This window comes from Nothoprocta perdicaria, unplaced genomic scaffold, assembly GCF_003342845.1.
Source record: "Nothoprocta perdicaria isolate Ctin4 unplaced genomic scaffold, notPer1 scaffold_218, whole genome shotgun sequence".
Taxonomy (NCBI): Eukaryota; Metazoa; Chordata; class Aves; order Tinamiformes; family Tinamidae; genus Nothoprocta; species Nothoprocta perdicaria.
In genome coordinates this window covers 958711-979610 of record NW_020455399.1, presented here as the reverse complement: position 1 = coordinate 979610, position 20900 = coordinate 958711, and the positions used below count along the sequence as shown (strand labels likewise).

General features: G+C 49.0%; 1 protein-coding gene across 1 annotated transcript in view; it reads left to right on the top strand.

The window, feature by feature from the left end:
- Positions 1-17460, top strand: part of SLC25A42 (solute carrier family 25 member 42) — an 18610-nt gene extending 1150 nt beyond the window's left edge. Inside the window, exons 2-8 of the mRNA XM_026038750.1 lie at positions 8657-8779; positions 10283-10394; positions 12456-12481; positions 13302-13468; positions 14116-14232; positions 14688-14839; positions 15196-17460. Of these exons, the coding sequence (XP_025894535.1) occupies positions 8696-8779; positions 10283-10394; positions 12456-12481; positions 13302-13468; positions 14116-14232; positions 14688-14839; positions 15196-15521 (984 nt within the window). The 5' untranslated portion in view covers positions 8657-8695 and the 3' untranslated portion in view covers positions 15522-17460. The remainder of the gene's footprint in view (positions 1-8656; positions 8780-10282; positions 10395-12455; positions 12482-13301; positions 13469-14115; positions 14233-14687; positions 14840-15195) is intronic.
- The last annotated feature ends 3440 nt before the right edge of the window (positions 17461-20900 follow it).

Genomic DNA, 20900 nt, shown 5'->3' with positions numbered 1-20900 from the left:
GTGTCCCCGCGGCAGCGCCGCCGGGTCACATTGCCGCGGCCTCCCGCGCGCTCGCCGCCGCTTTTTACCCGTTCGCCCCCTTTTTAGCCTCGATCGTCACGCGCGGTCCGTGAGGGAGAGGAGAGGGCGCCGGGGCTCTGCGGGGCCGGGCCGGCCGCCCTGCTGCCCCGCGGGCTGCCCCCGTGTCCTTGCCCTGCACCCGTCCCTCCCGCCTGTCCCCGACCACCCACCTGCCCCACTGCTTGTCCCGGGCCACCAACCTGGGCCACTGCCTGTCCTGGACCAGCGACCCCAAACTACCCGTCCCCGTGTCGGTCCTGGGCCGCCCACCCGTCCCCGTGTCGGTCCTGGGCCGCCAGTTCATGTCACCGCTGATGCCTGAGGGCTTGGGAGATGTTAAGCGCTGATGTCTGAAACGTCTCCTTTTATCTCCGTCCAGCGTAAGCGAGAAAGTTACCCAGCAAAGGCCGWGTTGTGGGCTTTGCCGTGAAACGCCGAGGTAGAGGGAGCGTCGCAGGCTGGCTTTAAGTTTGAAGGCAAAAGGATCAGCGGGAAGCRTTGGAGATGGCTCTGTAGCGTTCATGAACACCGTGTAGCGTTAATAAATGCAATTCCCCTCTTTAAAACTCAGAGACCTTCAAACTGCTCCCCGGTGAAGGCTGGAGGGGTAGCGATGCATTCCTGTTTGTTGACTTTCCTGTTGCCTGCTCGTTTAGTGGTCTGCGTCGCACGGGGTTTGGAGGCCACCGGCGCTTGCTCTTGTTTTGCTGCGTTCTTGTGCTTCATGGTTGCATTTACTTTGACAGCAAGGCCTTTTTTGGAGGTTATGTGCCCTTGAGATGCTTTTTTGGGATTTTTTTTTTTTTTGTTTGTTTGTTTTTTTGTTTGTTTGTTTGATAGATTTAGAGTGTTTTGAAAACATTCCGTGTTTTAAACTGCTCTAGTTTGGGAGGAGGGCATGTGCGAAGGAGCAGGAGAGGTGCCTGTGGGTGTTGCAAAACAGCTAAGGAGAAAGAGACCCTATAATAAAGGTGCTAGGGGGTTGATATAACCGCACTAGCAATCTGAGAGTGACCGTATGCAAAAATAGTCTTACAATTGGGTGAGCAAAACATCCGGCTGGGATTTGGGAAGCCTTTGAGCATCTTCACGTCCTGCTGGGGTTGTGGGTACTTGATGCTCTTCCTCTTTTCCCCACCAGCAAAGCAAAATCGGGATCCCTGAATGCGACTTGGAGTGTCCTTGATGCTGTGTTTCAGCGGGAGCTCTCCCAGCCCCAGCTCTGCCCGGGGTTTTACAGCTCCCTCCCTAGCACAGAAGCGTGACTCAGAAGCTACAATATTCTCTTCTCTTTGCTTGACCTGCAGCTGTATCTAGTAGGGTGAGTTAGGCGGCCTCAGCTGAAAACAGATGTTTGGGTCGCATTTGCAGCGTTGAGCTTAATGCAAAGAGGCTACAAGAAATGCAAGGTGAGCAGCAGGGCAGTCTTGCATGTGGGGTTAACTCTTGGAGCAGATGGGCTGGGTACAGGTCAGACAGGTTTAGTGCAAAAAAAAAATAAAAAGCTCAGGAACCAAGGATATTTTTTTCTAATAGCTTTTCTGCTCACCACATTAAGATGCATTCAAGTTTGCACCATGCTTAAGTGAGGCTGAGGGTAGTGCTTAAAACATAGTGTCTGTGCCCTTTTCTGTTCCAAAGCGACACAAAAATATTTTTGCATAAAAATTTCCGTACCTGAGGAAGGGAGAGGATTTGTCCTGTTGTGTGGAAGGGTGAACTGAAATGCAAGCGACTCAYTCAAGATGTATTCCACATAATGCAGTGTGGAAAAGCGTGGTTGTTTGGAAGTGGCTCCCCCTGGAGACGCCTGTAGATTGTCCCCTTCGATGATGGGACGCTTTAGTTCTTTTCGTACTCTGATGTATTTTTAAATTCTGGGTTTTGTTCTGTTTCTGTTTTTAGGTTAGAGGTCGTAATCTATTGCTGTGTTGAAATAGCTCCTGGCGAGGGTTGCACAGATACTGACAGGCTGCTTGTATTGCCAATAATCTCAGGTTGGGATCAAAAATTCCATCTGTGCCAGGTCCTGCTATCACTCAGGGAGCACCTGTGTGCCTAGGGTGACACTAAGAGGAACAGAGTTAAAATCTACTTGGAAAGAGAAAGCTTGTATTTGTGTGGGCCTTGGTGAGGATAAGAGGTTTATACTATATGTATTTTATATTTTACTGTATGTATTTTATATTTTACTAACTGGCACGTCCTTGTCTCTGCACTTCTGGGGAGAAATAACCGTCGAGAGGAGGATTCGAGCTGGGAAGACGCTTCACTTTGTGCCTTGCCCTCCCGCAGGGACTGTGAGCGGCTCCGCGGAGGGACCCTGAAACTCTGCCCTCCTGCTCAACTGCTCCACTCCCTCTCAGAGAACTTAATCCACCTCGCAGATAAGAGCCGCTCTTCAGGTTTGGCCTGTGGAAAGCGCCGTTGTGGTGCTCCCAGCAGTCCTCTTCTTCCAGAAACTAAAGAACGAAGCACTKTTGTTCCCTGCCAAGCTTTTCCCTGGGCTGCAGCTCGTGTGTTCCAGGCTGGGTTCAAAGCACAGCTCTCCTGGGCTCCCCTCAGCAATGCTGCTGGCTTTGCTAGCAGCACTTTCACATATAACCGTTGCTCTGGCTTCCACAACTGGCGTAAATCAGATAATCTAAAACCGTGTGAGGAATTTGTGTCTTTATCCTCAGTTTTCCTGGCAGACCTGAGTGTGTCTTTGGCTGAGGGAGGCAGCAGGAATATTTATCTTGCAGTTTGGAGCTCAGAAGCATGCAAAAGTATTAAACTCTTCCACATAGGGTCATTTAGTGAATCTTTTAATTGAGCTGTCAATGATTCTTTAGAATTATGCTAATTGTTTCTGAGCAGATCTTTAGAAGGAAGGAGCGCTGTGGATTATTCATAACTGAAATTTGAGGCTGAAATTTGTATGCAACAGAAAGATGAATGTGACTGAGGAGAGCTGAGTCTTTGGGGCATATCTGCTTTTTGTTTTCTAATGGCTTAATCAAACTGGAAGGCAAAGACAGGCCTCGAGGGGCCATCAAGTTATGTAGCTTGTCCCCTGCTCAGAGCCCTTTTATTTTCCCTGTGATTTTCTATGATGCTTTTGCTCCAAGGCTGAATTTAAGGCTGCAGTAATCCCGGCTCTTTCCAGATCTCTTTCTCTGTCAGGCTCAAATGCTCAGCTTAACAATTGAAGGAAATGTAATTGAGCGGCTTCCCTGGGTACTGTTTAACTCCAGCCTCCGTGGGAAAAAAAAAGTGTGAAGATTTCTGTGGGAATTCTTTCAGTTTTCTTTTTTTTTTTTTCCTTATTTAATTATATACTTTCATTAACACTGCTAACTGTGTTTAAGAAAAGAGCCAACAGGAACGAGGTAGCTATTGAGTAACACAGGAGGCTGGCTTGGCTGATTGGGGTTGTGCAAGGGACTTTACCTGTACGAAGTTGAAATTGTGCCCCACAGGTGAATTATGATTTCATCAAAGTTCATGTAACAATAGTGTCTGCGAGCTCTTAATTATGATAGACCTGAGCGGTCCCCTGTAATCTGTAATTTCCTTCCTAAGAAGGTTCCTATTGGGACTTATAAAGGATATTTAAACATCTATATGAGAGGTGAAGCAGAAATCTTGCTGCTCATATTGGAATTATTAGGTCTCTGAGAAGCATAAGCAAGTGAAAATCTTGCTTATTTATTAAACAGGAAAATACTGTTTTCTGCTCAGCACGTTGCTCATCTGGAGTTCACCTGCAGCCGTGGTTTAAATCAGTGGCTCTGCTGTTCCCAAGTGTCACTGTTTAGTCCACGCTTTTTGCAGCTGTTTCTGTACAGGTTGTTGCCCTCTGTCCTAGTGAACTCGCAAGGGATTCCAGGTTGAAAGTCACATGCATATGATTTCTGTGGAAATACCGATTTGCAGCTCACCTTTCATGGAAGGGAGTCACTGCCAGGGCTGCAACAACCACCCTTCATCACCAAAGCTTCCTCCTCGCGGCTCCTGGTGACTGAATGGGGATGGAATAAGCTGCTGCCGGCCTCATCTCACCGCCTCGGAAGCAGTTACGCAGTTTTGGTGGTAATTAAAGAGGAGCAGGTAGCAGAGCTACATTTCTTCTGCCTATCTCATGAAACCACTACATTCCATGTGGCATAAAGTCACTGCAGCTCCTATATGCTGAAATTGTGGTTTTGTCATTACTTGCAGCTCCCACATCCAAAGCTCCAAATGACTTCATGATTCCTGCCCAAGGAGAAGGCCAGTATTCCTTAGGTAAATAGCTGCCGCTGGCGTTCAGCTGCTGGTGCTCACTGTTTGCTTTGCAGTATCTGCCTGTCCTTGCTGGATCAGTGACATTCTTTCTGAAATCTTGATGTTTTGTGGCAGGTCTAAATTCCACTGGGGACTGCCAGGCAAGCATGTTTTCAGCAGCGCTGTGTTGCACGTTGCTCTCTGGGCTGGATGCTCAGGCTGCTGCTGGTTCCCAACTCCACACTAATGTGGAAACGACCACGACTGGCTCCATTCTCACAGATTATGTGCTAACAGATGGCTCCAGCTCTGGCAGCTCGGGAGTGGTTGTGATATTTGCAGCTGATCAGGGAGGAACCTGCCCTCTCCACGCTTCAAGTTCTGTGCAAATAATAATTAGCAAGGAGGAAACCAGCTCTGCTGCTTCCCTCCTGCCTCTCGTCCCTGGAAGTTGGAGCCTTGGGCTGCAATGGGAGCCTCCCTTGCTCTCTGGCCTCTGGCGTGCGGGAGGGATTTCCAGGAGGTGCTGTCTTCATGATGTGACGTTTGCCTTTTAAATAAAGTTTAGTTGCAAAAATAGTAAACATAGAATAAGCTGCAAGCCTTTCCTTGGCAGTATGATTTTAATTTTAAACACCATAACCTGAGAACTTGCCCTTATCCCTTAGTTAGTTGTGTTGGTCTTTGAAACTCACCGGGTCTTTGGCTGAGAAACTAATTATATTAAGACGGTGTAATTGAAAATACAATCAAATGGCCAGAATTGCATCGTGGTTGTGTTCACAATAGGCTAGGAGAGCTCAAGCTCYTTTTTTGTGGATGTCTCTCCCGCCGCTGCCTTTGGCCATGCGCCGGTACCGGCCTGCGCGACGTTCTCCCTTGTCAGTTGCTTTTATCATCCGAGCAGCTCCATTCCGTCTCAGCTGTCCTCTTAATCAAAACCACCACCGAAAGAGGCAGAACGTCTCGCTTGTCAGAGAGTCGATTTGGCGGCTTGATTGAACTCGTTCAGCTGTTCATCCRGTGCAGCCGGAGAGAGCTGGGAGGATGGAGGGGTAGGAGCAGCAGTGCTCTAGTTTTAGGGTGCAGAGCCAYGCGGGGAAGGGACTTTGCTGAAGCAATTGTTTCTGCAGTTGCCAGAGCATGGACAGGCCACCTTGAAGGAATCCTGGGCTCCAAGGGCCATCACAAAGAGACCATCCCGGCTATGTCCACCTGAGTTTGTCAGAAGGGAGGGCCCGAGCTGCCCCGTTTTGCACTTTGATAAATAAACCTAAATGCTGAGACTCTGCATTAGCACAGCACAATGCAGCCGATGTGTTTCCCTAGCCAAGGCTGGCTGCTGGAATAGCTGCTCTGTACTTTGAATCAGCTACCAGGAATTTYGTTGTAAAAGCCCAGGGTGTGTTACTCATTAAACTTGCCTAACTCCTGAACCCATCTTGACCAGAGGTTTTGCTTTCAGATTATAGATTCCCCTAGACGGGGAATGTTTTACCCTGCAGCTGCGTGGCACGTGGTCCTGAGGAGTCGGGGTCCAGGTGAGCAGCAGGGCCTCGTGTAGCTGTGGCAGAGATGTGTTATAAGGAGTAAATCTAATTTGCAGCTATTTGGCTTTCCTGACTATTGTGGTTTCTTAAACATAAGTAATGACTGTGTATGGGCCTTTGCAAAACACCTTGATTTTTTAAAAAGTCAAGCTGGTCCGTGCAGGGTTTCTGCAAATGACTTTGTGAACAAAACAGCTTGATGCTGATGCGAAGCAATGTCTGGTTTCTACTGGCCCAGCCCTACAGATTCACACTGAATCTTTCAAGCAAAACTTCCTCCTCTGTAGCTCCCACGTGCATCGTTGGCCAGAACAACCAGGAGTTGGTGATTCAGCTAAGCCGGGATTCAGCCCAACTCCAAAATAAAACTGTCTCCCTTAGCAGAGAGCAAGTGCAAAGGCTTAAATGTTAAAGTAGCATTTAGTATTTTTTAATTTGCAAGTTGAGGCCTGTGTTTATGCAGAGCATGTGTACAAAATTAAGCATACAGACAGGTGCTTGGGCGTTAAGGTTAAAAAGAACAACATTTCAGAATAGGATCAAAGAGAATATTGTTGAGTAAGTGGGTATCGTCTTTAGGCATGCACATCTTCTTGAATATTCCAGGCTTCATAACATCATTTTAGTATTTAAAATTTCCTGCCTGGTTTGTTTTAGTTATCTCTTTCTCAATCGTGTTTCAAAATCCTGTTTTACAGCCAACATGTGTTGCCTTCCTGAGCTCTTCAGTATGACTTCTATTTTTGTGGGTTTATTTTCAGCAGASACAAATCTGATATTGTGACCTACATTTCTTCAATTGAGATGGCTAGGGATAATATTTCTACCTCTGATTCCTTCTGTGCTTTTGCTTAAAGGTTATCCATTTATTTATTTTTACTATTCTTTCAGATATGTGAAATGAGAAGGGAAAGAAATGATATATAGTAAAAACAATTGACAGCCTGTGTTCTTGAGGACTGCATAAAGAAATGCTCTGCTCCATAGTGTTATGAATCGTCTTCAGTCCTGATCCTCCTGGGAACTGTAGTTTGCATGGGCCAACGTGACCAAGCTTGCACTATTTTCTAAGTGCAAACAGTGGTGCTGTTTGCAGTTCAAGTCATGCTTTGGACTCTTAAGATATTGCATTTCATTAAAATTTTGAGTTATTACCCTCGGAGCAACATGCTGAGAGCTTCAGTTTCCCAAAACACCCGTAGGAGTTGTAAGCACATTGGTATGTGTCATCCCAGAGCTCTAGCAAGTGATGTCTGGCATTAAAGATACCCAGGTGTGTTCGTGCTCCCTTGAAGCAAGTGTGTGGGTCACCCTCAGCTCCGTCATCACAAATTGGTCATGCACAAATACAGACAAAGCTGCCGTGTGTCTGCCTTTGCATTAATGTCTCTGCTGCAACCAAGGAGGTTGGAAAGTGAAGTCTGGTGCTTATTTATGAGAGCGATGTGGAGGGGGGAGAAATAGGTCAGCAAGTATGAAAGATGCTGACAAGCRTGTAATGTCTAGAGGTTGTTAAAATGGAAAGAAAAAAAGCTTAAGAAATGCTTTCCAAGTAAGCAGGCTGTTGTGCCACAGGTTTCCTAAGTAGCAGGTGAGGGCAGAGATGAAGCAACTTGCTTGAGGACACGCAAGAAGGTTGGGGCAGAACAGGGGAGCAGGTCAGGAATTCAAATTTCCTAATAGCACCGTYCTTGAAAGGTGGCTGATGAAGTGGGAAACTCTGTTTGGGTGATCTTGTTGTATAGGAAACTACTCTTTATAGTTCTAATCCATTTGGGACGATATATTTGTGGCTACTGTATAACTGCAATCTGCTTGTTTGGAGAGGTTTCCTTTTTGTGCTTGCTTGGGTTTTTCAAACTTCAGCTCTTTCGCTTTGGGGTATTAGAGGGTGAAAAACTCGAATCATAAAAGCAGAAATACTAGAAAATGAGATGCCAAAGCAAGAGCTTCTATTTAGATATTATCTCCGTATGTGTGTACTCTGTAGCTGAGGTTAGACTGACCTCTCCTTTCATGAGGCAGATGAGAACATATATTACAGCAAGAAACATCTGGGCAAGCTGCACTGATTCCTCAGCTAGCAGCATGTGTGCCTTTCAACTGTGGAGAAGCAAAGTTCTGCAGTGAGGGATGTGCTGCTTTTAGGCAAATCGCTGGCATCATCAAAATAGCCCTAATGGCACGTGTGAGCCTTTGGAACTACCCGCTCCTAAAATAACCTCCAAGTGCTTATGCCAGGCTTTGGGAGGTGCTGCTGTGGCTATTTATTCCCTTTTCCATGCCTGGGTTTTAAATTTCTGCATGTCTTCTCCTGTATCAAAATGCTTGAGCAGTCAGGCTGAGCAGCCGCTGGGAACCCCACTGTAAGTGATGGAAGAGGACGGGCCAGAATCTGCTTCTTCACTTCTAGAAATTACGGACGGTTTGATATTGTCCCCAAGGATGTTTAAATGTCACACGTGTGGTGGAAGGACAGGCTGCAGGGAGATGCAGTGAGCTCCTCATTCAGTCTCCCTGCCAGCGCTAATATGACTTGCAGCTGAGCTCCTTGTGGGTAAGAAAAGATGATGATCAGTGGCATAAATTTTATAAAGTGCCAAAGCACCTCTCCTTTCCCCTTCCTCCAAACTTGTACCCCAAATGGAAGAAATGCTCCTCCGCTGGCTCCTTGGGATAGGGTTTTTCCTGTAGAAATGGCCTCTGGAATAGGACTCTCTTCCCTCCTGTACAAGCTTTTTTATGGACTTTTGCTGCTTTTGACACTACCTCTTACTTTGCTCTTGTTTTCAATGTAGGAGCTGTGACTCTTCTACCCGCTTGTGAGTGCAACTGGTATGGGTAATGGTGTGAGAGCAGCTCAAGCGGATTTCAAACAGCAAGATGTGGAGCCAGTTATATCAGCTCATCTGCCATCAGAGGTAAGAACAGGAGGAGGCCCAAAGAGCCGCCACGTCCGTGCAGACCAGGAGCTTGAACAGCCAAGAGCAGCTCGGGATTGTTTGGGAAGGGGCCGGGAACAGCTCTCAGCTGTCGGGCAGGCCGGACTACACTCATCATTCAAGGTTATGTCTTGTTATGTCTTTAGTGGCAGGGCTGGGAACAGAGGCATCAGCTCTGGTTTCTCTGCTTGCGCTGCTGCTGCAAGATTCCTTGCAGAAACACTGTAAGGGAAAGCGCCGCTGAACCTTGCTCTGACTTAGTTCAGGGTCCCTGCTCAGATGAAGCTGCTTCAAAGCTGTAACATGAGCTGAAATTCAGACAGCGCTGCCTGTACCCTAGTGCACAGCTGTCCTTACACCTAGCACCAAAGACTGGAAGGGAAAACTGATCAAATAATGTTTTTTATTGAAAAGAACACAACTTTTTTAGCTGTGGAGCAGCACGAGAAAAGGAAAATGTTAACTCACTTCTCCGTGAGGCACAAAGCATATCAATGGTTGACATTCTTAAGCCTTGTCTTGACTTGTCTTTCAGTTCATAACCTTCACAGTGTTAGATTTCAGGATTTTCACTTGCTTCCTGCCCACGTGTTGCAAGAAGATAGCTGTTTATAAATACGAGCTGTGGCAGGAACGTCAATAACAAAAGCACTTCCATTCCATATATCATAGTGGGAACCCTTTCTGCTTAGGCTTTAGGGATAATATACAAATAAGGCTCGTGCATTAACTAGAAGGGCAAGAGAGAAATTTTCTATGTGGCTAAAGCAAGAGGAGTTACTGAGATAACTTTTAGAAATATTAATAGAGAAGAAACAGTGCATGGAAGAGGAGGTGACTTTGGAAATTGCACGTGTGTTGGCAGACAAATCTAATCTTTGTTCTTTGCGATCTGACCTGCATTTATTGTGCTTTGAGTTTGCCATTTTGGAGGGAACGCTGGCATTTCCAAAACGCTGGCACTGATTTTTGGTGGTCTGAAGTCTTTCACGAAGGGGTTTTGTCAGAGAAACCAAGCCTCTGAAACAGCCAGTTGCTGTTTTGTGTTTATTGCAGGGAAGGTAAGGCAAGATCCATAACGTATATTGCAGTTCCCTTGGACAACTCCTAGTAGGCTGCTCAGATGCCTTTTTGGGTGCAGTCCAATTCTCATGTCTGTGCACRTTTCTTACCTGTGTGTGTGTGTATGCTCTGAGCACAGCTTGCTTGTCTGACTGGCAAGGGTCTGGGTTAACGTTTATGTTTCATTTTAATGAGGGCGGTAATTACTTTGTAATCTGTTTTTTCAACATCCATATACTAATAATCCCTCAAGGTGTTTCAGAGTCCCCTTACAAATGCCTTTTTTGCACTTCTTTCTCTCTCCAATGCTGAAAATTCCGTTTCAGAAATGGTTAGTGGGATAAATGCTGCAGCAAAAGTAAAATATCACAAGCTTTGRTTAGGGCTGGCTGTGTCACCCTGAATGATGCTCTGTTGCAGGGAACGCAGGAGAAGAAGAAAGTGCTCAACTCCCTGATGTCAGGTGCACTGGCCGGTGCCGTTGCTAAAACAGCAGTAGCTCCACTGGATCGGACAAAAATCATGTTTCAAGGTAAGTCCTGCTGGCTTGTGCAAAGCCTGGCTTTGTTGTTAGCAGAATCCAAAGCAGCTGCTCTGCTCTGCCCAGCCAGCGCGTTGTGCGTGTGCTCTGTCCCACTCCGGCCTGCGGAGACCTGGCACGCCGCACACGGATGAGGCTAAAGCCCTTTTGTCTGACTCCTGGTAGGATTATTGTGGGTGTCAGTCAGCAGTGTGTTTGGCCAGGCCTTTTGGATTCGAGTCCCATGGTAGTCAGCAAGAGCTTTGCTGCTTCGCTGTGGTGCAGAGCTGCAGATCTGCCTGCTTGGGGACACATGATAGCGGTTCAGCCTCTGGCACAGGGAGCGTTCAGGGGTTGCACGGGAAAAAGATGCTGTAAAGGCTGTGCTTAAGGAGCTGGATGGTGACGCTTTGGATCTCTGTGTCCGCTCAGTTTGGAGCAATCTGGCAAGCAGGGAGCCGCTGTGTGATTTCCTTTCCCTTTAGTAGGAGGAATGTGAGCAGATGTGAAGCTGGAAGGAGGGAATTGAGATGTTTCTTGCTACAGATGCTRGGATGTGCTTGTTCAAATGCACGTGGTCTTTTCTAGTAAGAATAGTGCTGTGTTCTTAACCAAATTCTATTCTAAGTTTTAATTCTTAATTCTAATTCTAAACCAAAATTACTTTGGTTTAGATTTGAAGTTAATTATGAAAACTGCAAGAAACAATGAAGCTGGCATACCTAGCTTTGTATTGCAACCCTYTCTGGAACCCATAATCTAAAAGTGAATAACTGGAAGTGAAATTCAGCTGATTTGAATAGAAAATGCTCAAGCACTTAACTGAATTGGGATTCAGCCCCAACATGGGCTCTCATTTCAATGCAGGAACAGTCATTTGCATCACTTGTTCCAAAAGGAAGAGAACAGGCTGTTAATACAGTAGACATTTGGCCAGGCCACAAATTTAAATGTGGTTGGCCTCCCAGCTTAAATGAATTGGGTAGGTTTAACCTAATCCCTGGATGAGATTTAATTTTAAATTGACTTTCATGTGACATGATTTTCAGGGTTTGCGTAACGGCCGTTGCGGGATGCAGATCAGGCGGGGGCGGCCGTGGGGATTGCAGCCTGGGGCCAGATGCTTGGGCAGGGATGAGGACGGGCTCTGCTTCCCCCCGGAGCAAACAGCACAGGTCACATAAGGTTGGAAGTGTCAGGATCGGAGGTGGAAGCTGCAGGATTGGGTGAATCAACAGCTGTCTGTGTAAAGCACCGTTAATTGTACAGGCCTAYGTTTTATTAAAAAATCCTGTTTGCTTTGGCATGTTAAACTCGTTGCAAAGGATGTGATTAAAAATTGCTTATTGTGACCAGCAGTTTGGTATCTAATGGGGTTCCTCCTCTTGCTCTCAGAAAGGTTTTTACCCTAGGGTGGCTTCCTGGCTGTGAAGAGGGAGAGTTTCCTTGGGTCATATGAGCAAGGAAAGTTGTTCAGTGAACYAGAGCCTGGAGAAGTTTCCTGGTGGAGAAAAGAGATCTCTCCTCCTTGCAGAACTCGCCACACTTGGTTAGTGAAGTGCTGTTAGGAGAAGAGAGAGGAGGAGAAAAAAGAAGTGTTGAATTGTATAAAGGAGCAGCGCGGGGAAAAATGTATTTGCAGGCAATTGTTTGATACGCTTGGGAGGTTACAATTCTCGAAGGAATTTGAAAGAAAGTGCAATAGACACTTAATGGGAGCCATGTTTCATTAGTGTTGCTGCTCGGGCTTTCGCCTGGGTTTTCCTTCCTGCAATCGGAGTGTTACAAAACACAGTTGCTGCATGCCAAAGAAATCCTGCTTCCAAGTGTTACATAGCCAAAGGGGTGCTGTCAATTTAGATGCAAGGAGAGAGACCGACCTTGGAAACTCCTACCAAAATCATCGTTGTAAAGAAGCTCTATTTTTTTTTTCTTGCATTAATAAAGAATTAATAATTATGATATTTTACTCSTTTAGCTTATAATTTCACTCCTTGGATAAAAATAACTGTGTGTTTTCCTTGATACATCAAAATATTATTGCAAGACCTAATGCTTGCTTTTTCTTTTTAGTGTCTTCAAAAAGATTTTCTGCCAAGGTGAGGTGATGTGTCTGTCTCCTGTGGACTTGCTGTGTTTGATTAATCATAGTAATAGTACTAAAAGCAACCTCTGCTTGCCCTGAACTTTCTTGCTTGGGTTTTATTAGCCACTCTTGGGGTGAAAGAGCACAGATGGGAGGACTGGAAGCTGCACTGCTTACAATGCTCCTTAGGACAGTGCTTATTCTTCCTCACATATTTGTCCAGCACCTAATACAGAGGAGCCTCCGTCCTCATTTGTGCTCCAGGTCCCACCTTTGCCACAGTATTTACTATCCATGTCATCGCTCAGGGCCATTTTGCAAGTTCTTCTTCCCTAGAGGTTGCTTTCTGTCCCCAGCTGCTATTGGAGCTGTCACAAAGTGTATAGGAAATGTGAATTTGGGAGCTGATCGTAACGTGCCTTGCTGAATGTCTTGTTGCATGTGTGTCGTGTGTGCTGTGCTAATGTGTGTGATCCAAATGCTTCTGCGTTATACTAAGAAGATTAATTTGGCTTGAGAAGTGGTTTGTGCAAACATCAGCCCAGCTCCATGCCTCACTCTCAGAGAGAAGGGGAAGATGCTGCCTTGAATGTAAAACTGGCTTCCTGGCTGCTTCTTGTTTGCTGTAATGTGTCTGATTCGGTCCCCCCAAAGAAGTGCTTTCAGTTGCCGTATTCTGGCATCAGAGGGGTGAGCACCTGATCCCTGCTTGCTGTGGGCAGGGTGGGAAGGAGGGATAGGAGAGGTTTAGCTATTGGGTCACCTTTCCCCCCGTCTTGCTTTTACTGCCTCTTATCGTGCCGTGCGTGTGTGACCTTTGCTCGTCCCCGCAGGAAGCCTACAGGCTCATTTATCGCACCTACCTCAACGAGGGCTTCTGGAGCCTCTGGCGAGGCAACTCRGCCACCATGGTCCGCGTGATCCCTTACGCTGCCATCCAGTTCTGCGCCCACGAGGAGTACAAGCAGCTCCTGGGCAGTTACTACGGCTTCCAGGGAAAGTAAGAGGCCGCGTGGCTTTGGTCCTTGGGATAGCAAGGAGGATGGAACAGTTTGGGGGACTCGAGGCTGCAGGAAGGAGCCCTTTTCTTTGCGTCGTGCCGACTTTCTGCCGAGCAAGGGGCTCTGTGTTGGCACAGAGCTCTGCAGACCCCTCTTGGGGTGATTTTGCAGAACAGGGTGTGTGAGGGGCTAAGCGATGGGCTGAGCTTCCAGTTTTGGATGGGGGAAATCTTTGAGAAGACCCTATCTTCTGGAGGCGTGAGCAAGAAGTGGCCTAGACAGTGAGTTAGCACAGCCCCATGYTGAGAGTGGGCAGGCAAAACAAAGAGCTTTTCTCTGCAGGGGAAGCAATGAGATCCAGCCTTGCACTGATATCTGAGCCTCTCTCCTCTGAGGCCGAGAGCCTCTTGCTCTTGGGCACGTGGTGTCCAAGGCACCCCGGGCAGGCTGGCTGCCCTCCATAGGGATTTGCTCCAAGCCTCTGACCTGGCAAACCACAACTCACCCCAACCCAACCCCAACCCACCCTTCAGCGCCCAGGCAGGGAGGGGATTTGGTAGCGGATAGAGTAGAGCCATGCTCAGAAGCCAAGTCGTATTTCCATCTCCAGGTGATCTGTTTGGTCTCTTCTCTCACCTTACTTTAGAGCGCTGACACCCTTTCCTCGATTCATTGCTGGCTCTCTGGCAGGCACAACAGCTGCCATGTTAACCTACCCCTTGGATATGGTCCGAGCTCGAATGGCTGTCACGCCGAAGGAGATGTAAGTGCCCAACGAAAGCAAGTACGAGCACCATGAACAAATGCAGAGCTTTCTTTTAAGGTCAGATGCCTTTATTGCCATTTTCTGGGTCACTTCTTGCTCGGAGCCTTTGTTGTATTAAACGTCTTACAGCTTGGGTCTGAGCACTGATTAAATGACCGGAGCCTTGGTTAGTCTGGGGCCTGGCAGGAGATCAATACTGAAAGACCTCACTAGTCAAACTTCTGTGTTCACTGGCCCAAACAGATGGGGTAGCATGTGGTGATAGGGCGGTAGGAGAGCCCATGACTGGCTTCTCCACTTGCAGACAGGCTTCTTAAATCCCTTCTGAGCTGTTTGATGTGCTCAGAGACAAATTAATTAATTGCTGATCCTCCAGAGTCCTGCTGAAGTTGCTACCAGTGTGTGCAGGCACTAACCAGCACAGATTTTGTTTCCCTGTGTCCACGTGCTAGGTACAGCAATATCGTTCACGTCTTCATCCGAATATCCCGTGAGGAAGGATTGAAGACATTGTACAGAGGATTCACACCAACGATTCTTGGAGTGATCCCATATGCTGGGCTTAGTTTCTTCACCTATGAGACGCTGAAGAAGCTACATGCAGGTAAAGACCACTTTGTTTTGTTTGCTTTCAAACGACGTGGTGTGGGCTTTCGGCCAATTTGCAGGGTTTGCACTCTGTGATACAAGACCTTGTCCCAGCTTTGAAGCCAGCTGCCAAGTTCAGTGCTTGCAGAGGATGCCTCCTGCCTCCTCTCTGCAGGTCCTTGCTCTGGAGAAGGTAAGCAGCATCTCTACCTTGCAGAGGGACACCCTGACGTGCAAGGACTTGCTTGCGTGCTTGGGAACAGAATCTCAGGAGTTGTGGCACTCGGTTCTCTCGCTGGCTCTCAGCCCACTTGACCTTAATCGTGTTTATTAGGAGGAGCTTTCTCCACTCTGCCACTTTCTCTTTCCCAGATCACAGTGGGAAATCTCAGCCATCGCCTCCAGAGCGGCTTTTGTTCGGTGCCTGCGCAGGCTTGATTGGCCAGTCGGCTTCCTACCCCCTGGACGTGGTTCGCCGGCGAATGCAGACGGCCGGGGTTATGGGACACACGTACAGCTCCATCCTTCTCACCATGCAGGAGATTATACGAGAAGAAGGACTAATCCGTGGCTTGTACAAAGGCCTCAGCATGAACTGGGTCAAAGGGCCGATTGCGGTGGGAATAAGCTTCACAACCTTTGACCTGATGCAGATCCTTCTCCGTAAATTACAGCACAGCACTAACGTCCAAAGGTAGTAGCTTAATCCCCGCAGCCCTTGCTGGGGAGAAGTACAACGTACACRTATAAAGAGCAGTGCTAGCATTCCCAAACTTTGTACATGCTCTCCTGCAGCTGAGAACTTACCTTTCTTTTCTTTCCTTTTGTTCTTTTTTTTTCTCTTTTTTTCTTTCATTTTTAATGAGCCTCTGAGTTGTATGGAAACCTCAAGCTGAAACTAACCTTTTCCTAACTGAAATTCTCCTTGCAGTTCTGCAAAGCTGTGTCCTCTAGAGTAGCTGCCTCATCCTTCTGCTTTGTTCTGTGATACCAGAGTGGAGCCCCTCAAASAAAGACGTGCTGCTTCCGGCTCCTCACCTGGTTTCTCTGGGCAGACGGAGAGGTGGAGGATGAAGGAGGAGACTTGGTGCTGTTCGAATGGGCCCCCGACTCTGCAAAGTGACTGCTGCTCTGGTCAGGCAGTTCTTAACACTGTACATGTGTTGGCTGGAGGCAGTTTGCCAAGTGCAATATTCCAGTTAATCTGCCTGGGGAATTCCACATTCCTCTGACCAGTAAGCATTGGTCTCCTTGAAACAGGACACAGCAGGATTTAACAGGTCCAGGTTACTCTGAAAGCTGACTGTGAGCTCTGGTTGGAAATGCTGCCCTTTCTCAAACGTTATTTTCGTTTCTGAGTTGCTTGCAGYGGTTACCAAAGACTGCGGACAGCAGGGGAGGAAAATTCGGAGCAGTTTTGTAAATCAAATTGTGGTGTCTGTTGTGTCGCTCACGAGGGGCCTGGCCCCACAAACTGGATTGACTCAAACCCCGGTAGCGCTTTCGGGCCCTCCGAACCCTTCACTGGTGCCATGGCCTTAAAGGCAGCATTTTCTGAGGGACGTGGCAGTTTGTCGTGATCGTGCCCTAGTCTGAGAGTGTTACATACTTCCATTTGAAGTAATTGTTTCCTTCAGTATTATTGTAGCTGCTTTATCCGCAACACGAGAATGAACAACTCCAAGATGCACACGTGCTGCAGACCTACCTATATCCTGGAAGGCTGCTCGTGTCTGGTGAATGCAGTGTAGTAGTTGACTTCCAAACAACGCTGTTGTCTTCTGGTGCCTGCTGTGTAGGTTGTATCACCTCTATACGTTAGCTCACACTTAAAGCCACTTGCTTTTATTCTTCGAGTTCTTCCGGACCAACAGTGTCCTCAGGAGAATAAGCTCCACAGCCAGTATTGACTCCTCTGAAATTATAGAGAGTGCCAATCATCCTCCATTGCAATCTGCAAATGAGTGACAACCTTTCAGTGTTTTCCTTYGAGGTCAATACTTTTTAGGGAAATGGAGATTTGAGGAGTTTCCATTCCTATATTAAATTTGGAGATATAGAAGGGAGATGACATGAAAAGAAAAATGAGGTAGGATCTGGAAGTTGTCCTTCTCTTATGTATATACTTTGGCCACTTTAGTTTGAGCCYTGTATCATGACTTTGCTAATGGGAATGAAGGTAATTGCACAATTGGTAGAAATAGCTTTCCCCTTTCTTTTGTCTTTGCACTTGTTCTTTGGAGCATAACTTGCTTCTGATGCCAAATATTTCCCTAGGAATTAAGCACCTACACTTCCACTTTATGGACATGGTGGAGAGCCAGCTTCCTGAAGTATTAGCGTGCACAATGTCCCCAGAACACATGGGATCAATCATACTTTAATGGTTGTGGATGGGCGGGGTAATTAACCTCAGTAATTTCTGCCTCTAAGCCCACAAACAATTCTTTCCGTTGTGAAACTTGACTGCAATCACTGATTTACCTTGTAGTTAAAGAAAGGTAGATGTTGTCTTCTAAGTCTGCGTAGATGATAGCCACAAAATCTGTAAACTTTTGCTCCCCTTGCTAATGGAAGATTATCAGCTCATCTTTTCACATGGGTGAATTTTTATGTCCTTTGCAAGAGCTTCSTTCTGTTTTTCTTTTTCTCCAGTGGAGAAGCCAGTTACTTCTGCTCTTGTTTATCATGTCTGGCCCAGTGAGGAGATACTGCGTCTTGCCATAAAGACAAGGTACAGAGCCACAGCAGGGTGACTCCACGTGGACGGGTGTCCGACCACGTGCCAAGGTCCTCCTCAGCTCGGAGGCTGCTGGTGCTCCGAGCAGCTGGGACTTGGTGGGCTCCAGGACRTGGCACCTCCGTTGGGAAGGACTGTCTTGCTCTGCAGCGGGTAGGTCAGCTCAGGCAGATGCTGCAGACCCTGATYTATGTTGAGTGTCCCCGGACCCCTGTGGTAATAGAGGGAGTTCCCTCCGGGTTCCCGAGCGAGGATTTACACTGGATGCCTCCCGTTTGGGACTGAACGGGAAGGCAGATCCGCACGGAGCTTCTTCCTCTGTGCCAGGATTGCAGCTAATGCACTAAACAGGAGGGAGGCCTCTGGGAGAGGAAACTTGGAGCTCGGAGACGTGGGAGCACCGGCTCCAGAGAGGCGCTTCCTTGGTTAGCGGCTGCACCCGGTTTGTGCTTTGRTGGAGCTTTATCCAAACCCCTTTCTCCAGGCTTTGCAAGGCCGAGTGTTTGTTCAGAGATGCATCTGAATTCAGTCTGCAATGATTTTGGTGCTCTTGTTTCTTGGGCAAAAGTTTAAAGGAACTGTGTGTTTTTGTTCTGGAGTGTTTTAAATAGCTTTTTTTCTTTTTGCTTTTTCCCTGCTGGCTTGAATGCTGGAGAGGAGAAACAGAGCGTTCCCTTCCCTTAATCCTCGCATGAATTGAGATGTGTTCCACATCTCTGCTGCCTGGAGCAAGTGCCCGAGGAGTTTGGGGCACACCAAATGGAAAGGGAGGGTCCTTGTGTAGCCAATGGCCCTGAGAACAAAGGCAAGTCTAGCAGGAAACTTTTCTAGATCTTTTCTTTAGTTTTTCTTTCCTCAGCTATCTCAAAATCCCCGTTTTTTTTCATACTCTCCAAGCTCTTGCTTTCGTTTTGAACTCATAYGTCTCATTGTTCTTCAGTGCATTAGCAGCCAAACTTTAACTCGTGCTTCTCTCTCATCTCCTCTCCCTCCTTCCTGCTTCTGCACCTTTCGACCCGCACTAGCACTTCAAGAAAATCAGGTCCAATGAAATGCATCCCAAATGACAAAAATGCAGCTGTGACAGGAGTCCCCCCGGGCTTCCTAAAGAAAAGTGAGGATGTTGGTGTCTGGATATGGGAGCCGAAAGGCACTAGGTGCTGGAGCAAAATAGTYGGATTTCTTTTTGGGAAGGGTCTCGAGTGACTTGTCCCGTTGAGCACCTTCTCTGTGCACTGTGAGATGCGGCTGCCTCTTGGGATCTGCTCTTGGTAGCTCCGTGTGATGCCCACTGTGCTCCGGTCCTTCCAGGGGGGTAGAGCAGGGGGATCCGGTCCTGCACGGCACAGCTTGAGGGACAGGAGTAGGACCCTGGCTGGACCCGCTCTGCTCCATGTGTCCCGCGCCACCTGCTCTCCGGGAAGGCAGGGATGCCAAGGAGCCGGCATTGACCCTGGTAGGAGGATGAGGAGCGCAGTCACGGAGGCAGAGTGGCAAAAGCCACGGGTGGCAGCGCGGGGCACACTGCAGTGCACGTCGCTCCTCAAAGACAGCCCCAACAAGTGAACTTTGCACCACCCTGTGCAAAAACGATGGTTCTTCCATGCGCTTCCCCTCGTCGCCTTTGGCCCCGAAGCACCGGCGCGCTCCRTCTCCATCCCGTGGTGTCTTCAACTCGAACACAGCTGCGGCKCAGAAGGAAAACCCAGCAGAAGCTCCGCGGCACCCGGCACGGAGCCGGAAACGGAGGTGGCCTTGCCCCAAAAGAGCCTTTTTTCCCCCCTCCCAGGGGCCGGTTCTTCCCGCTGCTCCCGTTCACCCCTTCCCTGCGGCGCGGGGCTCCCCGCGCTGCCTCTTTGCCCCGCGCGCAGCCCGGCACGGAGCCGGCTTTCGGCAGGACGCGGCCTCCCCCTCGGCGTGTGCGTGGCAATGCCTGCTTTTCTTGGATCTGGAGTTCTATTTTATTGCAGTGAAGACACTTTGTTATATGATGTTTATATATTTTAAGATTCGTGCCAACAGAGGATGTATATTTAATAAAAAACTTAATTGACGYGGCAGGCTCGCTGCGGGTGGCTCCCCTTGCACTTGGTGCCAGGGAGCGAAGGGGCCGGGCGCAGCTGCGGCATCGATCTGGGATAAAACTGCTCTTTGGCAGTGGGATTTCCTATGCAGAACCCGGGAATGATGCGGGATGGGGACAGGGACACGCAGGCACTGGCAGCAGGTGGCACTGTCGGCTCAGGCAGGGCCGAGCGGCGCCCCACAAGTTGGGGGGCCAGGCTGGGGCCTCACTTGCCCCATGGGGCGTCTGGTGCTTCCAGCTCCGTTTCGGTACCTGGCTTGGGGACAGGGACAAAGTGGGGACCGCAGGGGCTGCCAGCAGAGCCCCCGTGCAGCACAAAGCAGCCCCTCGGTGTTGTTTAAGGCACATACTGGCTATAACGCAAAGAAACGAGGGGCAGGATAATCCCCGAGGGAGGAAGACGGCGGGAAGCTCTCGCGCTCTTCGGTGTCGCCCACGGCTCCGTCTGCTGCTCCCGGTCATTGTCCCAGCCCCGGGTCACGTCGGGGCAGGTCCCCGGGGAGGCTCCGTCTGCGTGTGTGAGCGCGGCCGGAGCAGCCCTGGCAACGGGGCCCCCGGCCTCGTCCCCAGCCCGGGCTGCTGCTGCTGGAGCCGCAGCCCCCGAGCTCCTTTACCGGAGCCCTTCTGGCCTTCAGCGTCCCCAAAAGGTGAACGTGGCACGTAGAAATTCCTCGTTTTCCACTAGGCACTTGCCCAGCTGGCTCTCCTGATAGCCCTGCTGACAGCGCCCGGCTGCCTTCTCCTCTCTTCTCCAGGCAATTAGGACCATTACCAGGGATCGGAGCAGGGATGAGAGCCCCTCTCCCTCCTCCTGGCCGCCCACACCAGCTAATCCCATTTCATGCAGCGGGGCCGGCACCCGCGGGCGCTGGGGAAAGCTGGGTCGTGTCCTGACCGCGGCGCCACCAGGACCTGGCACYGGGGGAGCCCCACGGGCGAGCAGAGCCACAGGTTCCGGAGCAGCAAACGCACCCAAAATCATTTATTTATCTCTAAAAGAGCCCGAGGCCAAGGCGGCCGCACCGGGACTTTCACACCAAGCAGMAGAACGGCCCCGAGGGCTCCAATCCTGCGGAAACGCGCGCCGGCCGCAGCACCTCCCGTGGCATCCGCAAGGAAAGGCGGCTCCATGCGGGATGGCATCGGWGCGGGCAGTGCTCGGCCCGCGGAGCTGCCCCGGGGCACAGGGAGGCGAGAGGCGCTGCCGGCRGGCACAGGCACAGCGGTGACGGGCGGCAGGGGCTGGCGGTG